The following is a 21,832-nucleotide window of genomic DNA, read 5'->3' on the forward strand; positions in this document are numbered from 1 at the left end:
TCTCCGTTCCCTACTCAGGGAACGAGGGTTACATACGTAACCGAGACGTTTCTTACTGTATAAAAGCACACAGCGATGAATAGCTCATAATAAGACAGGGAACTTGTATCAAGGAAGTAAACAGGGTCACGTTGACTTTAAGGAGTTAGCATGCTGTCAGTGTGGAAAGAGAGGATGGAAAATCAGAAATTTCACCTCTGCTCATGACCATCACAAATTCTCTCTGTTCTGAACTCATGAGGTTTAGTTCACTACCATTCAAAAGTGTGGTCAGGACTTTTTTTTTTAAAAAAAGAAATACTTTTATTTACCTTACCTTATTCACAAAGGATGCATTCAATTGATCAAATGTGACATTAAGGGCCTTTATAATGTTACACAGTATTTTTTTTTTTTTTAAATAAAACCTGTTCTTTTGAACTTTCTATTAATCAAAGAATCCTGAAAAAAAAAAAGTATCACTATTTCCACAAAAATATGAAGCAGCACAACCGCTTTCAACATTGATAATAATCAAAAATGTTTCTTGAGAGAATGATTTCTGAAGGATCATGTGACATTCAAGACTGGAGTAATGATGCTACAGTAGAAACATTTTTATAATGTAAAAATATTTTATATTGTTAATGTTTTTACTGTATTTTTGATCAAATAAATGCAGCCCTTGATGACATCTTTCAAAAAATATAGAAAAAATATAACCAACCTCAAACTTTTGAACAATAGTGTCAGCTTTAGAGGCTTTACTGTAATTTACATATTCATGCATACACACATCATTATAATTACATAGGGAAAGAGTGAATTCAGATGCAGCTTGATATTTCAAACGTGTTGCATTTTTAATAAAGAAAACCTGAAATCCAATTCATTTCCAAAAACCTGATTTAGTTGGAGTTCAAGCTATATATAAATGTGGTTTGGATTGGACTTCTAAAAAATGTAATTTCATGTGTTCTGTTTGGACTACAGCAAACTAATAAATCAGTTTTTGCTGTCTGTTGAAACAAAGCAGCGCTGTATTGATATTTCTTCAACACTCCTGCTCACTGCTTGCTCAGAGCTTGTTCTAAACCTCTAAACTTCTGTATTATACTTCTGCAAATAACTTATTCAACATTATTCATACTTTATTTTCTAGAGTAAGTGTCAATGTAACTTCTGATTTTGGATTTTGTAAACCTTATATCTTAAGAAATGCAAGATAAAAGTTTGAAAATCTCACACTGACTTGATAGAATTTTCATCAATCAAAATATGATGTCATTGTAATATTTGCATACTGAACTATGATTGGTTTGTTGTTGCAAAATAATGTTGCAATATGTGTTGATTCTTGCATGCAGCAAAGTTACTCTGATGCTGAATTTCATCCTAAATATTAAAGATACCTAAAACACTGCTCTGCCCTATATAAAGACAAATCAAAGGAACAACATTTTTGTTCATTTTTTGAACAACAGTTTGTTTCTTAGACTGTGATTCGTCCCTTGGCTTGGCTCAACTGTTCTCAGATTCAGAGAAAACAAAGTGTGAATACTGACATTAAATCAATTAAATTCAATCAAAACACTCAAAGTAATTTTTTCTCAGATTTTAGTGTTACTGTGTTTTGCCTTTGTAAAGCAGTGTGAATCCTATCAGTTTTCATTTTCATTGTGTTAAAGGGTTAGTTCTAGCCTGACTACGTCAGACTTCGTACTTCCGCTCAATTTCAGTTTGCTTCTGTACTCAGTCTGAGATAGCAACCTTTCTCCCCGTTTTCCTCCGGCCTCAAAACAGCCGGCCAATCAACGAACAGAGGGCGGGCTGAGAGCTGTAATGTTGACGCTGATTATAACGTGGATGCGTAGATTTACTTCACATAATCTGCAAGTCGTTCACAGCCATGTTCACTCCGGTATTTCGCTCGATGGTTTTGTTTTCGCATCATACATGTGTTTACAGTGGAAGTTAGATGTGGCTGAGCCTGCGCATAACACACGTCATAACCAAACGTTATGTGATTGGCTTACGGGTAACCAATGATTTTAAACTTCAGACAAGCGCCCCTTGGATAAAAATATCCTTAATGGTTCCATACATTTTGCCAAGAAAGGTCCAATAAGTCCAAAAAATCCAAATCCATCCACCATAAAAGTAATCCATATGGCACCAGGGGGTTAATAAAGGCCTTCTGAAGCGAAGCGATGCACATTTGTAAGAAAAATATCCATATTCATAACTTTATAGACTATTATCAATGGCTTCTAGTAACAGCCGTACGCCGAGCACTTTTTTGGGCTTCAAAATTGCAGGCGCTACTCAGTCCCATTATAAAGCTTGTAAGAGCCAGGATATTTTTAATATAACTCCAATTGTGTTTGGCTGAAAGAAGAAAGTCATATACATCAAGGATGGATTGAGGGTAACCAAATTATGGGATAATTTTCATTTTTGGGTGAACTAACCCTTTAAATTTTCTGAACAGGAACAAACACACACACACGCACGCACGCACACACACGCACACACACACTCCTACACATAAATACACACTGCAGTCGCTCTAGTTGTGCAGAGATCATTATAGTCCAAACACAGTATGTGCAATTTTTCTTCAATCCACATGGATCAAGAGACAAGACCAGAACTAATGACACTATAAGTCCAGTAACATCTTCCTTACACACATAGACTTCCGCAAAAGGTGTGATAAAAGATAAGAGAGAGTTGAATAAACAGAAATGCTTGAAGCAAAAGAAAAACAAATTGAGGGATAGACGATTCTTCTCTGGGTTTGTCCAGGATGCTGAATTATTCAAGTCTCCTGCCTGTGAATTTCTGAACAGAATCTATGTCTGTCACATACACACACACACACCACATATTGAGTTTCATTGAAATGTGCTTATGAAATACTGCAATCTATGAACACATGTTCACATGTCCGAAATCATCTGTCCTAATACAGAGGGAAACTTTTATTGCTAAGACGTTGCGCTTTCATATCTCAGTCGATTCTCCAAATGAATTTGTTATGTTTAATTGAAGTATCAACTTGTCTCAGATGTTTGTCCTAAAATGAAAGCGTCCCTATTATGCTATTTCAAAAGTTCCTAATTTTGTTTTGGAGGTCTTCACTGTCACGGTTCTGTTATGTTTGGACTTTTAGGACCTGTCGACACAAACACGAGTATTTTTAAAACCCCAGCTTTTTCTATGCGGTTTGGCCGTTGGTCCACACGCAAACGCAGTATCCAGTCACTGAAACCAAACTTTTTTGAAAATTCCTGCCAGGGTGAAGATTATTAGAAACTCCGGTTGCAGTGTTGTCGTGTAGACGGTGAAACCAGAGATTTTGGCTTGTGACGTTGGTAAAACTGATCAACTAATACTGATGGACCCCATTGACTTCCATAGTATTTTTTTTCCTACTATGGAAGTCAATAGAGGTACATCAACTGTGTGGTTACCACATTCTTCAAAATATCTTTCTTTGTGTTCAGCAGAAGAAAGAAATTCATACAAGTTTGAAACAGCTTGAGGGTGAGTAAATGATGACAGAAATTTCATTTTTAAGTAAACTATTCCTTTAATCGATCCGATTGGGCTCGATCCGAATGAAACTTCGATTGGATTGGAAGGGGTGGTTTATACCTTTTCTAATCCTATTGAGAGAACATGTAAACACTTGATCGGATTGAAAAAACAAAACTGGAAAGGACTGCACATGTGCAATGACGTAGAAATGGCGTAACGACGTTTGGCACGTGGAACAAGCTGCAGTTGTTGTTAATTATAATGTCATTAATGAATGTTGTGTTATTCTAGAATTCCCCAACCACTCATTGTCTGTGAAGTGGAGCAGAACTACGTCCCATCAGTCCTCACTTCATACTCTCATCCACAGACGCTTTGTTTTGGGAGCGAGAATGAGGCGTTTTTTACGTTTATTTTGTTGTGTTGTGGCTTATTTCAGTTGTGTTGTACAAAACGCTATATATTCCTGCAGTATAAGCATGTCTAAAAAATCAATTCTGATTAGAAGCTTGTGACATAAAAACCCACACATCAACCCGATTGCTTTATTTAAGTGTTCATGTAAACACTATGGTCGGATTCATCAATTGGCATGAATTCATTCCGATTGAGACAGAAGTTGTGCATGTAAACATAACCACTGTAAGATCAGCAAGAGTGTACAGATTTAAAACTAATATAGTCAGATCATTTGACATTTGAATAAATTAATGAAAAATGGTTGAGTTCATACTTTTGTTTGCAAAGGTGTCTTGGAAATTCTGAGCACAGATTGAGATATTGCTGAGCTCTTTATTGAAATTATTCATTTAATTGCTGTCTAGGAGAAACAACTGATATATAAAATATATTGTTTTCTTTCCTGTTTGGGAAAAATACAGCAAAATATGATACATTCGGATGGCTTCACAATGTGTGTGTTGTGATACGCACTGGTTAATGATGGGTGTGTAGGCCATTCTGTCCTCATCTATAACAGACACCATCAGTGTGATCAGTTTGGGCCAGAAGTCCAGGTTCTTGATGGACGGACCCTGTTCCTCACGCAGCAGATCCTGCTTCTTAGCCTGGAAAGACAGAGAAACAGAAGTTTATTACAGATAATGACACAATTTCTCCTCCTTCCACGTGTTTAAAGTTTGAATAATTTAGTCCGGTTAACTGATGTACTGAATCTGAGTACTCGGCACTCTGGTTAAGTGCTTTTCTTCATAAGACTTTTTATTAGGTGGTGCAAACACACACACACACACACACACACACACACACACACACACACACACACACACACACACACACACACACATACTGGTTTCCATGCTGAATGGGGACCAACTTTATGATCATCACTTGTGGGGACCACCCTTTCTAAAGGTTCTAGAGGTACGAAAAAAATTAGGGATACTTACCATAGCTTTGATAACTTATACACGCCTTCAGATATCTGAATTGATGAAGTAATGATTTGACCATGCGTTATGGGGACTTTTGAAAAATCGAGTTGACATGTCTTATAGGGACCAACTTTGCATAATATTTGCATAATTCACACAACCTCCCATTAGATTTGTGGGGACCTAATTTGCATAATTCACACAACCTCCTATTTGATTTGTGGGGACTTAATTTGCATAATTCACACAACTTCCCCTTTTGATTTGTGGGGACCTAGATAGAACAAGAAATATATTACTAATGACAAATAATAGGCATTTATACGAAGTAATTCCTCAGATTGCATTTGTCCATTTGCCCTTAAAAAAAATGGGTTCAATCTACAACCAAGCTTCACTCTTGCATAGAACACCTATGGCCAGTTTCACAGACCAGCCTTAAGATAGTCTCAGACTAAAGTGTGTGTTTAAGCCGTTTTAACTGAAAGCACATCTTAAATTAAGTCCTTTGTGTCCAAGTGCCATTGTTTTGTCTCAAGATGCACACCAGTAATGCTTATTTCTAAGACACGTTTATAAAAGCTACTTAAATGTCCTAACTGAACTAAAGGCCTAATCCTGGTTTAATCTAAATCCTGTCTGTGAAACCAGGCCCTAGTGTTGTGCTTGTAATCATCTCCTCAACATGCAGAATATTTGTTTGGATCGATTGATTGTTCTTACAATTGATTGGAATATTAGTGTGATTGAAGTGGATTATATGTGAATGGAGAACTTTTTCACTGCAACAAAGGACTGCATGCAAGTAATGAATTATTGTCTGGATATTTTCCAACCCATTTCATACCCACAGGTCAAACATTTAAACCTTTCCACTTCAAACTATTCTTTCTATAATTGTAATTTTTTCGGCCAACCTCCCAGCATCAGCTGCTACTCATTCACCTGATACTTATAAAAAATAAAACAAAATCTACTACTAATTGAGCTTCAACACATTTATTCACTACTAATAAATGTAAAACTTTACGGTCTTCAAATCGCGGTTCTTCAGTGCTTCTGGTTCAGCTTTTAAACATTTGTCACAGTCGCTCTTTGCTTGTACAATGAACGATGTGATGAATGTGATGAATCGCTTCATGTGCCTTTCCACCGCCTGCACCTCTGTCTGCTGCCAGGGTGTCTTCTGGGTACTTTTACCTAAAAGTGGACAGAAAAAACAATTGAAATGATAAAGTGTGTGCTGGAATTCCAATCCGAAGTTCTGAATCCTATTATCAGTATTTATTAGGTCTGGTTATTACAGTTTTTCTCAGTCGCTTTGGTGCATTTCTCACATCACTATTTACATTTGCACAACAGTTAAAGCAGTTCTCAGAACAATTAGTACAAACTGCAAAACCTAGTTGATAACCTGCAAAAGCGTATCACTTGCTCAAAATGGATAGCTCATTCCTCAAAAGCAAGTACTCATGTCAATGAAAGTGTCAGTGTCATCAAGATGAAAAGTCCTGACACCATTGTTTATGAACAAGATAGTCAAATGGCTTGGTTATGTTTTCATTATGACAGTTTATTCTGTAAATGTTTTCCATTGCAAAAAAGTCAGATCTTGGTAACACTACCTGTACATGCTCAAGATAGCACTATATACTATTTGAACAGCCATTTGAAAAATACAGTAAAGTTACACATTACTGTATTTAGTGAGGTAACAGAGTACAAGACACTGAATATGTATGTTTCACATTTTTACTGCATATGCTCTTTGCAATTCTAATTTGTTCACAGCATTGTGCAAATGAAATAAATACAGCTATGCATAGAGCTATGCACAACTGTAAACAATATTGCAGTACATATTGGAACTGAACATACAACATACAGTACATAGTACTGTAATCATTCATGCACATCCAGATGTTCCTCATCAGTGAAAGCTGAGATTCACCTGAGAGAAATTATTCAATTTAGGAGGCATTTTCAGAAAAATAATAATAATAATAATAATAATAATAATAATAATTTTAAAAAAAGTGTAAAATTTGCTTGACAGATTTTGATAACTAGTTCAACATTTTTGTATGTAATGACTCAAGCAATGAAATGAGGACTATTAGTTTTATATGGAATGACTATTCAGCATTCACAAGTATAGTTAATTTTGACTGACATGACATAAGCAAATGATAATGTTATATAACAGCAGAGAGTTGTATGAAAGCAATAGATGCATGTCCAAAAGCATTTGCAGTTTGTTGGAAGGAATGAGAAACTGCTACTATGATGTGCACAAATGACTAAATGTTGTGGAGGTTGAACTAACTGTTGTGCAAATGTAAATAGTGATGTGAGAAATGCACCAAAGCGACTATTATTATTATTATTATTTATTAGGTCTTTTATTATTATTATTTATTAGGTCTTTTATTAGTCGGTTAGTCGCAGGACATACAGGCGCCGGCGCGATCATTTAACTTTCAATACTCTTATCTGTATGAATAAAAGGACAGAGTAATGCAAACTGTAAAGGTTCAACTCTTATTTCTGTAAACTCACAATAACTACAAAATGTTGTGCTTTGTAAAATAATGAAAACAATCAGGATGTGCTTTCTGCTGTCTCAGTGAACTTGAGCATCACAGAAATGAGCCGAAACTCAGCGTATACTCGCCTCACACCAGGGTGGGAATTATACCGCGGCCACGGCCGCCGTTGCCCTACACTTTGGCCTTCATGCCCCGTGAAAAAAAAATCATCGTACGGCCACAGTGGCCTGTGTGCCCTGGCCCTGTCCAAGTTCCATGTATAAAGCAGAGCATGTGAGCGGAGTGGAGCGGGAGCGAGCGGGGAGCACGAGCGGGCGGATCTTGGACAGAGCGCAGAGCGGCAATTTCAAAAGGACAGAGCGTCGCCCTATTTCCCGCTCCAGTTTCGCTCCGCTCACACCACGAGTCTGAAGCATGCTTAGTCAAGCCTGACCCTGAATCCATCTGTCTTGCACAGTCATCAACAGTAGACTATTTTCAGTCAAAACTCAGCTCAATAATGGAGTTCAAAAACTCCAAACCATTATGTAGCCTACTATTAATAAGTCGCTCCGGAGTATAAATCGCAACAGTCAAAAAATGCGCCATGAAGAAGAAAAAACACATACAGTATAGGCCTAGCCTAAGTCGCACTGGACTATAAGTCGCATTTATTTAGAAATTTATTTCACAAAAAAAAAAAAACACAATGTTACAGACAAGTATAGCCTACTTGCCTCACAGACCTGAGACATATATATAAAGCTTGAAATGTCTACTTTTAAACAGAACAATTCAAAACGAAAGAAAACAGACTTCTCTCTTATGTAATCCGTATGAAATGTGCAATTCTCTCTGGCGCGTTCACTACTGCGAAGATCGCGAGTCAGCATCTTTCCAGCCGACACAGACATAAAAAAAATAAAAAACTGGTTTATTAGTAAACAATTAAAATGTCTCCTGCTATATTTTACATATTCATAATCATTAATTTTGCCGGTTCGTTGTGACAGCTTTTAGGTGCTTTATTGGCAGCAGCGCCACCCTTACATCGCATCAGCACCGAAAACATAGAGATTCTTTTCTTTTGGGGGCATTTTGTTTGTGTTCAGACTTTCTCAGTTGTTTTTAGGCGCGATGTTAGAGGATGCTGCTAATAAAGTTGCTAGTAGGCCCACACATTGGATTCACGTTTATTATTATAGGCTAAAAAAAATACCCCAGGTTTTATGCCGTTCGTATCATTTTATTTTGTTGTATTTATCCGCCACACCTTTAAGGCCGGTCCGTGAAAATATTGTCTGATATTAAACCGATCTGTGGCGCAAAAAAGCTTGGGGACCGCTACAAGTGATATACATGTAGATTTTTTTCCTTTTTTGGAGCGAGCGGGGGGCGATTTGAGTGGAGCGCGAAGCAAACTGCGTTGAGCGCTGAGCAATAATGATTGTGAGGGTGTATACCTTCTGGATGGAATGGTTCTCTCTCTCACACTCACATGATATAGAGGACTGAATGAATATTTTGAATGCTTTTATTGGCATTTGTGTTGTTTCTGAATGCTTTTATTGGCATTTATGTTGTTTCTATTGTTGTGTGAGGGTGTATACCTTCTGGATGTAATGGCGCTCTCTCTCTCTCTCTCATTAAAAAATGTTTTTTTTTATTAAAAAAGTCATAATCCATGTCTTATTCCAAATTAGGATGTTATGGTATCAATCTGAATGGGAAAACCATCGAATTGTACTCAATGGCCTTTGTGCCCTGTCATATGGCCTTGGTGCCCCTAAAAAAAAAAGAAAAGGTGGAGGCCAAATGGCCTTGCCCCTAAAATTACATAATTCCCACCCTGCCTCACACACACACACACGTGAGAAATATATCTATAGAAAGCTTGAAATGTCTGCTTTTAAACGAATCAATTCAAGTGGAAAATAAATACTCAGATTATGTAATCCGTATGAAATGCGAGTCACTGCGGAGATGACGAGTCTGTATCATCGACTTAATCTCTGCAGACGAGAATATCAATAAATTATTACAATGTTTGTTTAGACAGTCTCCTTCTGACACAAGACACACTCAATCATTATTTTTGCCGGTGCGCTGCGGAACTTTAAGTGTGCGCTTGATCGCTAATTAGGCTATGTATTATATAGGCAATTAAAGGCTCATTATTATGAGTTATGGCTTATTAATATAAAAATGCGATTAGTTGACTAATAGCTTAATGAACGACTACTAGTCGACTAGAAAAAAAAAAAACTTTAGTCGAGGGCAGCCCTAGTATTTATGTCAGCATCTATATTGCAAGAGAAATTAATTTGCACTCTACCTATAAATAGAATTACACTGTCAATCAAACAGTGATTTTTACATTCAGTCACTTGGCCTGAAATGATCATTGGAGAAAAGGAAAATATATTAGGATCAATGTCTTGGCTGCAAGTTATTTTTATGCATCCATCCACTCAAACTGCTCCAGGGGTTAGGCTAGTTATTACTGATTCGGTGTTTTCATTTTTAGAACAGCTACAGTTCCTACTAGTGCCACAAAACACCTAGTAGATTCTAGCATCAACCAAGTAACCCTCTAAACAACTACAGATGGGTTCCTGAGCAACATGACTGTCAATCTCCCTCGGACTGGGGCTCCATGCAAGATCTCACCTCGTGGGGTCTCAATGATCCTAAGAAAGGTGAGAAATCAGCCCAGAACTACACGGGAGGAGCTGGTCAATGACCTAAAAAGAGCTGTGACCACCGTTTCCAAGGTTACTGTTGGTAATACACTAAGACGTCATGGTTTGAAATCATGCATGGCACGGAAGGTTCCCCTGCTTAAACCAGCACATGTCAAGGCCCGTCTTAAGTTTGCCAATGACCATTTGGATGATCCAGAGGAGTCATGGGAGAAAGTCATGTGATCAGATGAGACCAAAATAGAACTTTTTGGTCATAATTCCACTAAACGTGTTTGGAGGAAGAAGAATGATGAGTACCATCCCAAGAACACCATCCCTACTGTGAAGCATGGGGGTGGTAGCATCATGCTTTGGGGGTGTTTTTCTGCACATGGGACAGAGCGACTGCACTGTATTAAGGAGAGGATGACTGGGGCCATGTATTGCGAGATTTTGGGGAACAACCTCCTTCCCTCAGTTATGTAGTCAAATGATATGTAGATGAGGATCTGCATAGTAAAACTAGGCGTCGTAAGCTCCACATATGGTTATTTCGGGTGGAGATGCATGTACGCACAATCTTCCGCTGACTGGGATTTATAAAGTGAATTCTGCGCAGGTTCTGGCGTACGCACGGTTTTATAAGTCTGAATATTTTTTTGCGTACGCCATTTTTGGCTTTCGGGCGCACGTACACTTTTAGTAAGGTTCCTACGCACAGTTTTATAAATGAGGCCCCTGGTCTGAGATCTGGGTGTTAAAGTGCTCCTAAAGGGTCTAATTTAGTCTAAGAAATGTGTAAAGAGTTCACCTTTGGAAGAAGGCCTCACAGCACTGGCTCCTGTAGGCATCTCTTCATCTGATGGTGGTCTGGGTCTCTTGGGTGGTGGCGGCATGTCATTCCTCTTGGTAGGAGGAAGTGCCACCTCTGCTGATGGTTCTATGGAAAATAATCAAAGTTCAACATTTTCAGAAAGATACAATTTAAATGTACTATAGAATGCTGACAATACACTGTTATTTGTCACACTTATGCACTAATTATTTAAAATCATTAAAGTACAATAAACCCTAAACCTGTGCAATTGTTCATTATTGCAAGTATAATTGAACTACATCTTTCCAGCAGACATTTAATCAAATATAAGTGCAAGTAAATTGAGTATAACCATTTTATTTCATGTCTTAATCATCTGACATGATTCGTTTTGTGCCATGACACAACCAACACGAGAAGAGAGCAGATCAGCTAGTGTTTTATGAAAAATGAAAAATGTACAAGTTTCTCCTATGAAATATATTTTTTATGGTAGTAAACTCACAAAAAAATATTCACTCCAGAATGAATGTTTAGTGTAATTTAGTTGAAGAATAGCTTGGAGGCATTTGATTCATTACACAATGAGCCGTTTCGTCAAAAAAAACAACATTTGTTCAGCATACTGAAGCATCTTCTTTAATGTTGGCTATGATGTTAGAACAATATTTTTGTCTGTCAGGTCTTCACAAGTTACGTGACTGAAAATTATGAATAACTGCAAAATGTAGTAGTGTATTTTGACAGTAATACAAACCGTCAACAGTAGATGAACAGTGTCCCTCTTGTATGCTCCCGTCTTCCTCATCACAGTCAATAACGTTTCTGTGGAAGTTCAAAGTACAGCTTAACAATGGTATATAATGGATCATAAACACCTGGTATACGAATAGATGGTAGGGGTGTAACGGTTCACAAAATTTACGTTTCAGTTCAATACGATACACTTGTGTCACGGTTCGGTACGTTTTTGATACAGCAAAAAGAAAAAAAATGCCAGAGTAATTTCCTTGATTTAATTTTTTTATTCTTTTTTTTATTAAAACTAACATCATAAAGTATGATTTTTTTTTACTTTGAGCAATTCTGGAGCTATAATTGACTCTTCTTAGGAGCATATAAAACAAAACGCTCCTTGGAAAAAGTGAAATGTAATATTGTAGTAGTTATAAACAAAGGTTTATTTTAGTTCAGATTAACATTTGAGGGCAGCAATTGTATTTACAATGTCAAGTCAAGTCATCTTCATTTATATAGCGCTTTTAACAATGTAGATTGTCTCAAAGCAGCTTTACAGAGATAAGCTTATAATTTAAGGTAACAGAGATTGTTTCGGCTTTACAGCAGAGTTAAGTTATTTCCATCTAAAGTTAGTTTTGATTGATTTGCTTCCGTCGCAACGATCAAGCAATGTAGCCGCTAAGACGACACCATTCCCTCTACACAGACTTTAAACGCGAACCTGTGAGAAACGCTGATGGCGTTCACATGCGCATTTAGAATGGGTTCTATAGTTATGTGCGTTTGAATATACGCAGGTTAGGAATTCCCTACAAGCCAAGCCTAAACAAAGTACTTGTCTTTCCTTATAAATTTTGATAAAGAATTTTATTTTATTTTGTTGCTTTGGGGTAGGAACGCGAAACGAACAACGCCTTTCCCGACAACGCCTTATCTGTAGAGTGGTAGTGGGATCCTCCATAGGGAGAGACTAGTTGGCACTTCAGCACTGCGTTGTCATCGGTCCAGGCGAAAGTCATTCGTCAGATCTGGATACGGCCTGGATCCGGCAGGCTGCAGGAAAACCTCGGGATAAACACAGACACTAAAATTAGCGTAGATGCCATTCTTCTCATGATGTAACGAGTACATCAGGATTTTTGGGAAGTGTTCCCGAAAGCTAGGTCAAAGAGATGTGTCTTTAGTCTAGCTTTGAACTGACAGAGTGTGTCTGCTTCCCGGACAATGGTAGGAAGACTGTTCCAGAGTTTTGGTGCTAAATAGGAAAAGGATCTACCGCCAGCAGTCGATTTTGATATTCTAGGTATTAGTAACTGGCCGGAATTTTGAGATCGCAATAGACGTGACGGACTATAATGCGTTAAGAGCTCGCTCAAGTACTGCGGAGCTAAACCATTTAGTGCTTTGTAAGTGATCAGCAATATTTTAAAATTTATGCGATGTTTAATAGGGAGCCAATGCAGTTTTGACAGAACCGGGCTAATATGGTCATACTTCCTGGTTCTAGTAAGAACTCGAGCTGCTGCGTTTTGGACCAGCTGTAGTTTGTTTATTAAGCGTGCAGGACAACCACCCAGTAGAGCATTACAATAATCTAGCCTTGAGGTCATGAACGCATGAACTAATTGTTCCGCATGTGTCAATGAGAGCATATGGTGTAATTTAGATATATTTTTAAATGGAAAAATGCAGTTTTACAGATACTAGACACGTGACTTTCAAATGAAAGATTGGTATCAAAGAGCACACCCAGGTTCCTAACCGACGACGAAGACTTAACAGAGCAGCCATCAAGTGTTAGACAGTATTCTAGGTTATTACGTGAGGAAGTTTTTTGTCCAATAATTAGAAACTCTGTTTTTTCAGAATTTAGAAGTAGGAAATTACGAGTCATCCAATTTTTTTATATCCGCTATGCATTCCGTTCATTTTGTGAATTGATAAGTTTCGTTAGGTTTTGAAGAAATATAGAGTATCATCGGCATAACAGTGAAAGCTAATGCCATGTTTCCTAATGATTTCTCCTAATGGTAGCATGTACAGAGTGAACAGCAGCGGTCCTAGTACTGAGCCTTGTGGTACGCCATACTGAACTTGTGATCGATGAGACATCTCATCATTTACTGCTACAAACTGATAACGGTCAGATAAGTATGATTTAAACCATGCTAGTGCATTTCCACTAATGCCAACATAATGTTCTAATCTATTTAAAAGAACGTTGTGGTCAATGGTGTCAAATGCAGCACTAAGATCGAGTAACACTAATAGAGAGATACAACCACGATCGGATGATAAGAGCAAATCATTTGTGACTCTAACGAGAGCTGTCTCGGTACTATGGTACGGTCTAAATCCTGAATGGAAATCCTCGCAGAGATCATTTCTTTCAAGAAAGGAACACAGTTGTGAGGATACTGCCTTTTCTAATATCTTTGACAGAAAAGGTAGATTCGAGATCGGCCTATAATTGACTAATTCTGTAGGATCAAGTTGCGTTTTTTTAACAAGCGGTTTAATCATAGCCAGCTTAAAGGTTTTTGGTACGTATCCTAGAGACAAAGACGAATTAATGATATTAAGAAGAGGATCTATGACCTCTGGAAGTATTTCTTTCAGTAGCTTAGTTGGTATAGGGTCTAACATACATGTTGTAGATTTAGATGATTTAATGAGTTTAATAAATTCTTCCTCTCCTATATCAACGAATTAATCCAATTTTTCCTCAGGGAGACTACAATGCACTGCCTGATGCGATACTGTAGTAGACGGTTGCATAGTTATAATTTTGTCCCTGATATTATCAATCTTATAAGTGAAGAAGTTCATAAAATCATTACTGCTGTGTTGCTTGGAAACTTCGGTGCTTGAAGCTTTATTTTTCGTTAGTTTAGCCACCGTTTCAAATAAATACCTAGGATTATGTTTATTTTCTTCTAATAGGGTTGAAAAATAAGCAGATCTAGCAGCTTTTAAAGCCTCTCTGTAAGTAATTGAGCTCTCCTTCCATGAAATGCGAAATACCTCTAGTTTTGTTTTCTTCCAGTTGCGCTCCATTTTTCTGGCTGCTCTCTTAAGGGCCTGAGTGTGCTCGTTGTACCACGGCGTTGGACTATTTTCTTTAATCTTCTTTAAGCGCAACGGAGCAACTGTGTCTAAAGTGCTGGAAAAGAGAGAGTTAAACATTTCTGTTGTAATATCGAGTTTATTTTAATGTCAAAATAAAACCAACGTAATGTTACTTGAAGGCATTATAGCCTACTATTCCTGCCAAACTTCCATGGTTGCAGTTAGTGTTACTACAGTAAATCCATGGTAAATCCATCTGTGGACACCGGATAGTTCATTTATGGCACAATGTTTCTCCTGGTTTCCACGTCAGAGCTGTTTGAACCGTTAATAACGGAGAAATGTGAATGTTTCTCACAAGATCTCTCAGCGATGTTATTACTTCTGTGGCGAATTCAAATGATTTCTTTACTGGATCTCTTATTAGCGCTGTGTAGTAACAGTGTCGTATGATCATGATCAGCTTGCGCTGCACTGGTCCAAACTGATAAACGGTCCGTCAACCACACAATAACGAGCAGTTTCGTTCCGCTTGCATTACGTTTGCCATTTGACGTTGGACAATGTTGTGGTCGCGCCGGCGTCTCTTACATAACGAGAGCGCTTGCCACACGCGACCCGCCTACATTTGAAATAACGAAATTTTGGTCGGCAGGAAAAATGGTCCAACGAACCGTTCGGTTTGAAAATGCGTACCGAACACAGAACCGAAAGCATCGTACCAAACAGTTCAATACGAATACGTGTATCGTTACACCCCTAATAGATGGTAAACAGAAAATCAAACAGAAAATCAAACAAAAGTCAAATAAAATACCACACCATCAGGATCTATCCCAATTTCATCCAAGTTCTTGCCATGGAACTCAGCTAATCTTCCTTGCTCAAGAGCCATTAGAACTTTGCTGATCTTGGCAAGTTGCAGGGTCTTCTCAGGGAGTCGATAGAACTCATGATGGATTCTTATGTCGTGTCCAAGAAAGTTTGCCAGCTAGTCCATCTCGGTGTCAGTCATATTCAGCACTGTTGAAAGGGTTGCGGCATGCTTTCGCAGTCTTGTAGATGTCAGTGACTTGGGACACTTTGCGTCACACACCTTTGCAAAGCCACGGAGGCAGTCTGACCCTCGAAAATATGTCATGGCTTCTGGTCTTGCAAACATATAGGAATTGTCTTTCAGAACCCCACAAGCCTCTCTCTGCTTAACAAGGAGTTCTAAGGCACATAGCATTTTTGAAGTCAGAAGAATTGGAACTGGTCGACCACGCTTCCCCCTTGCGATAACCCTTGTGAAGTGTCTGCAGAGATTGTTTTCCACTTCAGAGAGTGCCCAGTCCACATCCTCATGTGGATCAGAAGTGTCTCTTGATAGAAATGCAGACAAAGGCATGCTCGAAACCACTCCTTCCCTGCGCCGGTTAAAGAGAATCATCTGGGCTAGACACACCTTTGCCAGAAAAAAAAACAATTATTCCTGTCCAGCAAACCTTGCTCACACACACATCTTGATTAAAACCAGCTTCATGAGGACCTTTCACACACAACGTTATATTTCCTTATGGGGACTAGTTTCATCATATTCAACACACAAGTTTGAACTCAAACACTGACTGAAAGTGTGTTGTGGGGACGTCGTGAGTGTCCATTTTAAAGCAACAATTAACCTAGAAAATAAATCCCTGTGAAGGATAAAACTGGCCCTAAATACTCCACTAGCACTAAACTACAGGACACATGTCGTTACATGGTTTAATGTACTAATTTACACCAGATACGCATCAAAATATGCCTAAAAATCACTAAACCATGACAAAGAGAGACAGTAGACCTAAATCTTTAGTGATGAATGTGAACGTACCTGTTGAGGAGAGTTGATCTGAGCAGATTCATCATCCATCTGAGTCTCTGACTGGAGAGAAGGATCAGAAGCACTCGCTGCGCTGGTTTTAATGGCAACGCTGGTTATCTGTAAGAGACAACATTCATAATGACAAGATATTAGAACATGGAAACACAAGAGAAAAATTTGAAGCAGATACCACATGATTTTATAAAAAGAGACAAATCAACTTCATCTAAAACATTTATTCCTGTCCAGTCAACCCCTGTCTGCGCTCACACACATCTGGATAAAACCCGGCTTCATGGGGACCTTTCACACACCTTCATGGGGACCTTTCACACACAATGTCATAGTTCCTTATGGGGACTAGTTTCATCAAATTCAACACATGAGTTTGAACTCAAACACTGACTGAAAGTGTGTTGTGGGGACGTCGTGAGTGTCCATTTTAAAGCAACAATTAACCTAGAAAATAATTCCCTGTGAAGGATAAAACTGGCCCTAAATACTCCACTAGCACTAAACTACAGGACACATGTCGTTACACGGTTTAATGTACTAATTTACACCAGATACGCATCAAAATATGCCTAAAAATCACTAAACCATGACAAAGAGAGACAGTAGACCTAAATCTTTAGTGATGAATGTGAACGTACCTGTTGAGGAGAGTTGATCTGAGCAGATTCATCATCCATCTGAGTCTCTGACTGGAGAGAAGGATCAGAAGCACTCGCTGCGCTGGTTTTAATGGCAACGCTGGTTATCTGTAAGAGACAACATTCATAATGACAAGATATTAGAACATGGAAACACAAGAGAAAAATTTGAAGCAGATACCACATGATTTTATAAAAAGAGACAAATCAACTTCATCTAAAACATTTATTCCTGTCCAGTCAACCCCTGTCTGCGCTCACACACATCTGGATAAAACCCGGCTTCATGGGGACCTTTCACACACCTTCATGGGGACCTTTCACACACAATGTCATAGTTCCTTATGGGGACTAGTTTCATCAAATTCAACACATGAGTTTGAACTCAAACACTGACTGAAAGTGTGTTGTGGGGACGTCGTGAGTGTCCATTTTAAAGCAACAATTAACCTAGAAAATAATTCCCTGTGAAGGATAAAACTGGCCCTAAATACTCCACTAGCACTAAACTACAGGACACATGTCGTTACACGGTTTAATGTACTAATTTACACCAGATACGCATCAAAATATGCCTAAAAATCACTAAACCATGACAAAGAGAGACAGTAGACCTAAATCTTTAGTGATGAATGTGAACGTACCTGTTGAGGAGAGTTGATCTGAGCAGATTCATCATCCATCTGAGTCTCTGACTGGAGAGAAGGATCAGAAGCACTCGCTGCGCTGGTTTTAATGGCAACGCTGGTTATCTGTAAGAGACAACATTCATAATGACAAGATATTAGAACATGGAAACACAAGAGAGAAATCTGAAGCAGATACCACATGATTTCAGAGAAATAGACAAATCAACTTCATCTAAAACATTTATTCCTGTCTAGTCAACCCCTGTCTGCGCTCACACACATCTGGATAAAACCCGGCTTCATGGGGACCTTTCACACACCTTCATGGGGACCTTTCACACACAATGTTATAGTTCCTTATGGGGACTAGTTTCATCAAATTCAACACATGAGTTTGAACTCAAACACTGACTGAAAGTGTGTTGTGGGGACGTCGTGAGTGTCCATTTTAAAGCAACAATTAACCTAGAAAATAAATCCTTATGAAGGATAAAACTGGCCCTAAATACTCCACTAGCACTAAACTACAGGACACATGTCGTTACACGGTTTAATGTACTAATTTACACCAGATACGCATCAAAATATGCCTAAAAATCACTAAACCATGACAAAGAGAGACAGTAGACCTAAATCTTTAGTGATGAATGTGAACGTACCTGTTGAGGAGAGTTGATCTGAGCAGATTCATCATCCATCTGAGTCTCTGACTGGAGAGAAGGATCAGAAGCACTCGCTGCGCTGGTTTTAATGGCAACGCTGGTTATCTGTAAGAGACAACATTCATAATGACAAGATATTAGAACATGGAAACACAAGAGAGAAATTTGAAGCAGATACCACACGATTTTATAGAAAGAGACAAATCAACTTCATCTAAAACATTTATTCCTGTCCAGTCAACCCCTGTCTGCGCTCACACACATCTGGATAAAACCCGGCTTCATGGGGACCTGTCACACACCTTCATGGGGACCTTTCACACACAACGTTATAGTTCCTTATGGGGACTAGTTTCACCAAATTCAACACATGAGTTTGAACTCAAACACTGACTGAAAGTGTGTTGTGGGGACTTCGTGAGTGTCCATTTTAAAGCAACAATTAACCTAGAAAATAATTCCCTGTGAAGGATAAAACTGGCCCTAAATACTCCACTAGCACTAAACTACAGGACACATGTCGTTACACGGTTTAATGTACTAATTTACACCAGATACGCATCAAAATATGCCTAAAAATCACTAAACCATGACAAAGAGAGACAGTAGACCTAAATCTTTAGTGATGAATGTGAACGTACCTGTTGAGGAGAGTTGATCTGAGCAGATTCATCATCCATCTGAGTCTCTGACTGGAGAGAAGGATCAGAAGCACTCGCTGCACTGGTTTTAATGGCAACGCTGGTTATCTGTAAGAGACAACATTCATAATGACAAGATATTAGAACATGGAAACACAAGAGAGAAATTTGAAGCAGATACCACATGATTTTATAGAAAGAGACAAATCAACTTCATCTAAAACATTTATTCCTGTCCAGTCAACCCCTGTCTGCGCTCACACACATCTGGATAAAACCCGGCTTCATGGGGACCTGTCACACACCTTCATGGGGACCTTTCACACACAACGTTATAGTTCCTTATGGGGACTAGTTTCACCAAATTCAACACATGAGTTTGAACTCAAACACTGACTGAAAGTGTGTTGTGGGGACTTCGTGAGTGTCCATTTTAAAGCAACAATTAACCTAGAAAATAATTCCCTGTGAAGGATAAAACTGGCCCTAAATACTCCACTAGCACTAAACTACAGGACACATGTCGTTACACGGTTTAATGTACTAATTTACACCAGATACGCATCAAAATATGCCTAAAAATCACTAAACCATGACAAAGAGAGACAGTAGACCTAAATCTTTAGTGATGAATGTGAACGTACCTGTTGAGGAGAGTTGATCTGAGCAGATTCATCATCCATCTGAGTCTCTGACTGGAGAGAAGGATCAGAAGCACTCGCTGCACTGGTTTTAATGGCAACGCTGGTTATCTGTAAGAGACAACATTCATAATGACAAGATATTAGAACATGGAAACACAAGAGAGAAATCTGAAGCAGATACCACAGGATTTCAGAGAAATAGACAAATCAACTTCATCTAAAACATTTATTCCTGTCCAGTCAACCCCTGTCTGCGCTCACACACATCTGGATAAAACCCGGCTTCATGGGGACCTTTCACACACCTTCATGGGGACCTTTCACACACCACGTTATAGTTCCTTATGGGGACTAGTTTCATCAAATTCAACACACAAGTTTTAAGTCAAACACTGACTGAAAGTGTGTTGTGGGGACGTCGTGACTGTCCATTTTAAAGCAACAATTAATCCAGAAAAAAATCCCTGTGAAGGATAAAACTGGCCCTAAATACTCCACTAGCACTAACCTACTGGACACATGTCGTTACACGGTTTAATTTACTAATTTACACCAGATACGCATCAAAATATGCTTAAAAATCACTAAACCATGACAAAGAGAGACAGTAGACCTAAATCTTTAGTGATGAATGTAGGGATGCACCGATCCGATACTCAGTATCGGAATCGGCTCCGATACTGCCATTTTTGGCGGATCGGGTATCGGTCAGACAAGGCCGATCCAAATCCGATATTGTGCGTATACTATTCAGTGTTATTGTTAAGCCCCACAAACATTATAAAGCACCATAAGTTTTCGTGCACAATATTTTAAGTGTTCTGAAGCCATTATACAGTATAATGTGAGATATAAATTAATATTTAAGTGTTAAATTCAAGATCACGTAAACGTTTCCCTCAGCTGCGGCTGTCAATCATTCTTCATTCAGCACTCAAACAGCGCGTCGCGTCCGGTTATGACAGAACACACGATGCAACTCTCTCCAAGATGATTCAATGTTACTATTATTATACTTGATCTGTAGATAAAGGTCTATGGTTTCACATAAAACAACTTTATCTTGCTGGACTTTATTGCTGTACCTTAATCATGTTACTTTCCACCGGGTGTCTGTTAGATCACAACAGTAGAGTAAAGTCAGGTACTATTTGTTCTTCACGCGCACAGTAACTGAAATTTAAAAGAAAATGCTGAATAGACTATTGCATAGATAGATACTGTATAATACACTATGCATCATATGTATTTTCTTTGTGCTTTAAACTTTTCAATGCGGACTCGACGCGCTGCGCGCTGTGACTCATGTTGCTTCAAGAGCATCATTCTGCGCTCGGGATGCGCATAAGCGCTGTGGGCCGCACTGTATTGGAGCCTTTCATATCGTAATACAGGGACGCAATGAAAGATTATTAATAGCCGTTCTTGTCCTGTCCTATCTATTATGTTGCTACCTTATTAAACAGCTGTGCTATACATTTAAAAAATGTCTCAATTTTATAGTAGGATATAAAATAATTGCTATTTTTATCTTGTTTTTCATGAATGTATTTTACAACAATACAAAGAGCAATGTGTAAAGTTTTACCAGATTTAGTGTTACACTTATTGTCTCTAATTTGTTCTCCACTAAACATTTTTTTCACAAAATGTTCAGATTTTATACAATTAATTGTGCACTTGTGATTTTTCTAGACTAAATTTTATTGCTGAATTATCCACTAATCTAGTTTATAATAGCATTTATGTCAGATTATGATCATATATTTTTTGTTGGTGTTTTTCTTTTTTTTCAGTTCTTATCAGTTTAACACAGAGTAATAGAAATTCTACTTGATTAAAAAAAAACTGCGCTGGTATCGGTACGGATCGGTATCGGCCGATACTCAGAATTTTTGGTATCGGATCGGATCGGTTCTGAAAAAATGGTATCGTTGCATCCCTAGATGAATGTGAACGTACCTGTTGAGGAGAGTTGATCTGAGCAGATTCATCATCC

General features: G+C 38.4%; 2 protein-coding genes across 3 annotated transcripts in view; both read right to left on the reverse strand.

Annotated features, from left to right (window-relative positions):
* unc13c (unc-13 homolog C (C. elegans)) overlaps positions 1–21,832 on the reverse strand; it is a 558,188-nt gene that overhangs the window by 337,874 nt on the left and 198,482 nt on the right. For both annotated transcript variants that reach the window (XM_079873953.1, XM_079873952.1), the window contains exon 17: positions 4,456–4,589. In XM_079873953.1, coding sequence (XP_079730079.1) covers positions 4,456–4,589 — 134 coding nt within the window. The remainder of the gene's footprint in view (positions 1–4,455; positions 4,590–21,832) is intronic.
* LOC307160110 (uncharacterized protein) overlaps positions 5,900–21,832 on the reverse strand; it is a 34,689-nt gene continuing 18,756 nt past the window's right edge. The window contains exon 15 of the mRNA XM_079873962.1: positions 5,900–6,116. The gene's annotated coding sequence lies outside the window, so the exon portion shown is untranslated. The remainder of the gene's footprint in view (positions 6,117–21,832) is intronic.

The sequence above is a fragment of the Squalius cephalus genome (assembly GCF_949319135.1).
Source record: "Squalius cephalus genome assembly, chromosome: 6".
NCBI lineage: Eukaryota > Metazoa > Chordata > Actinopteri > Cypriniformes > Leuciscidae > Squalius > Squalius cephalus.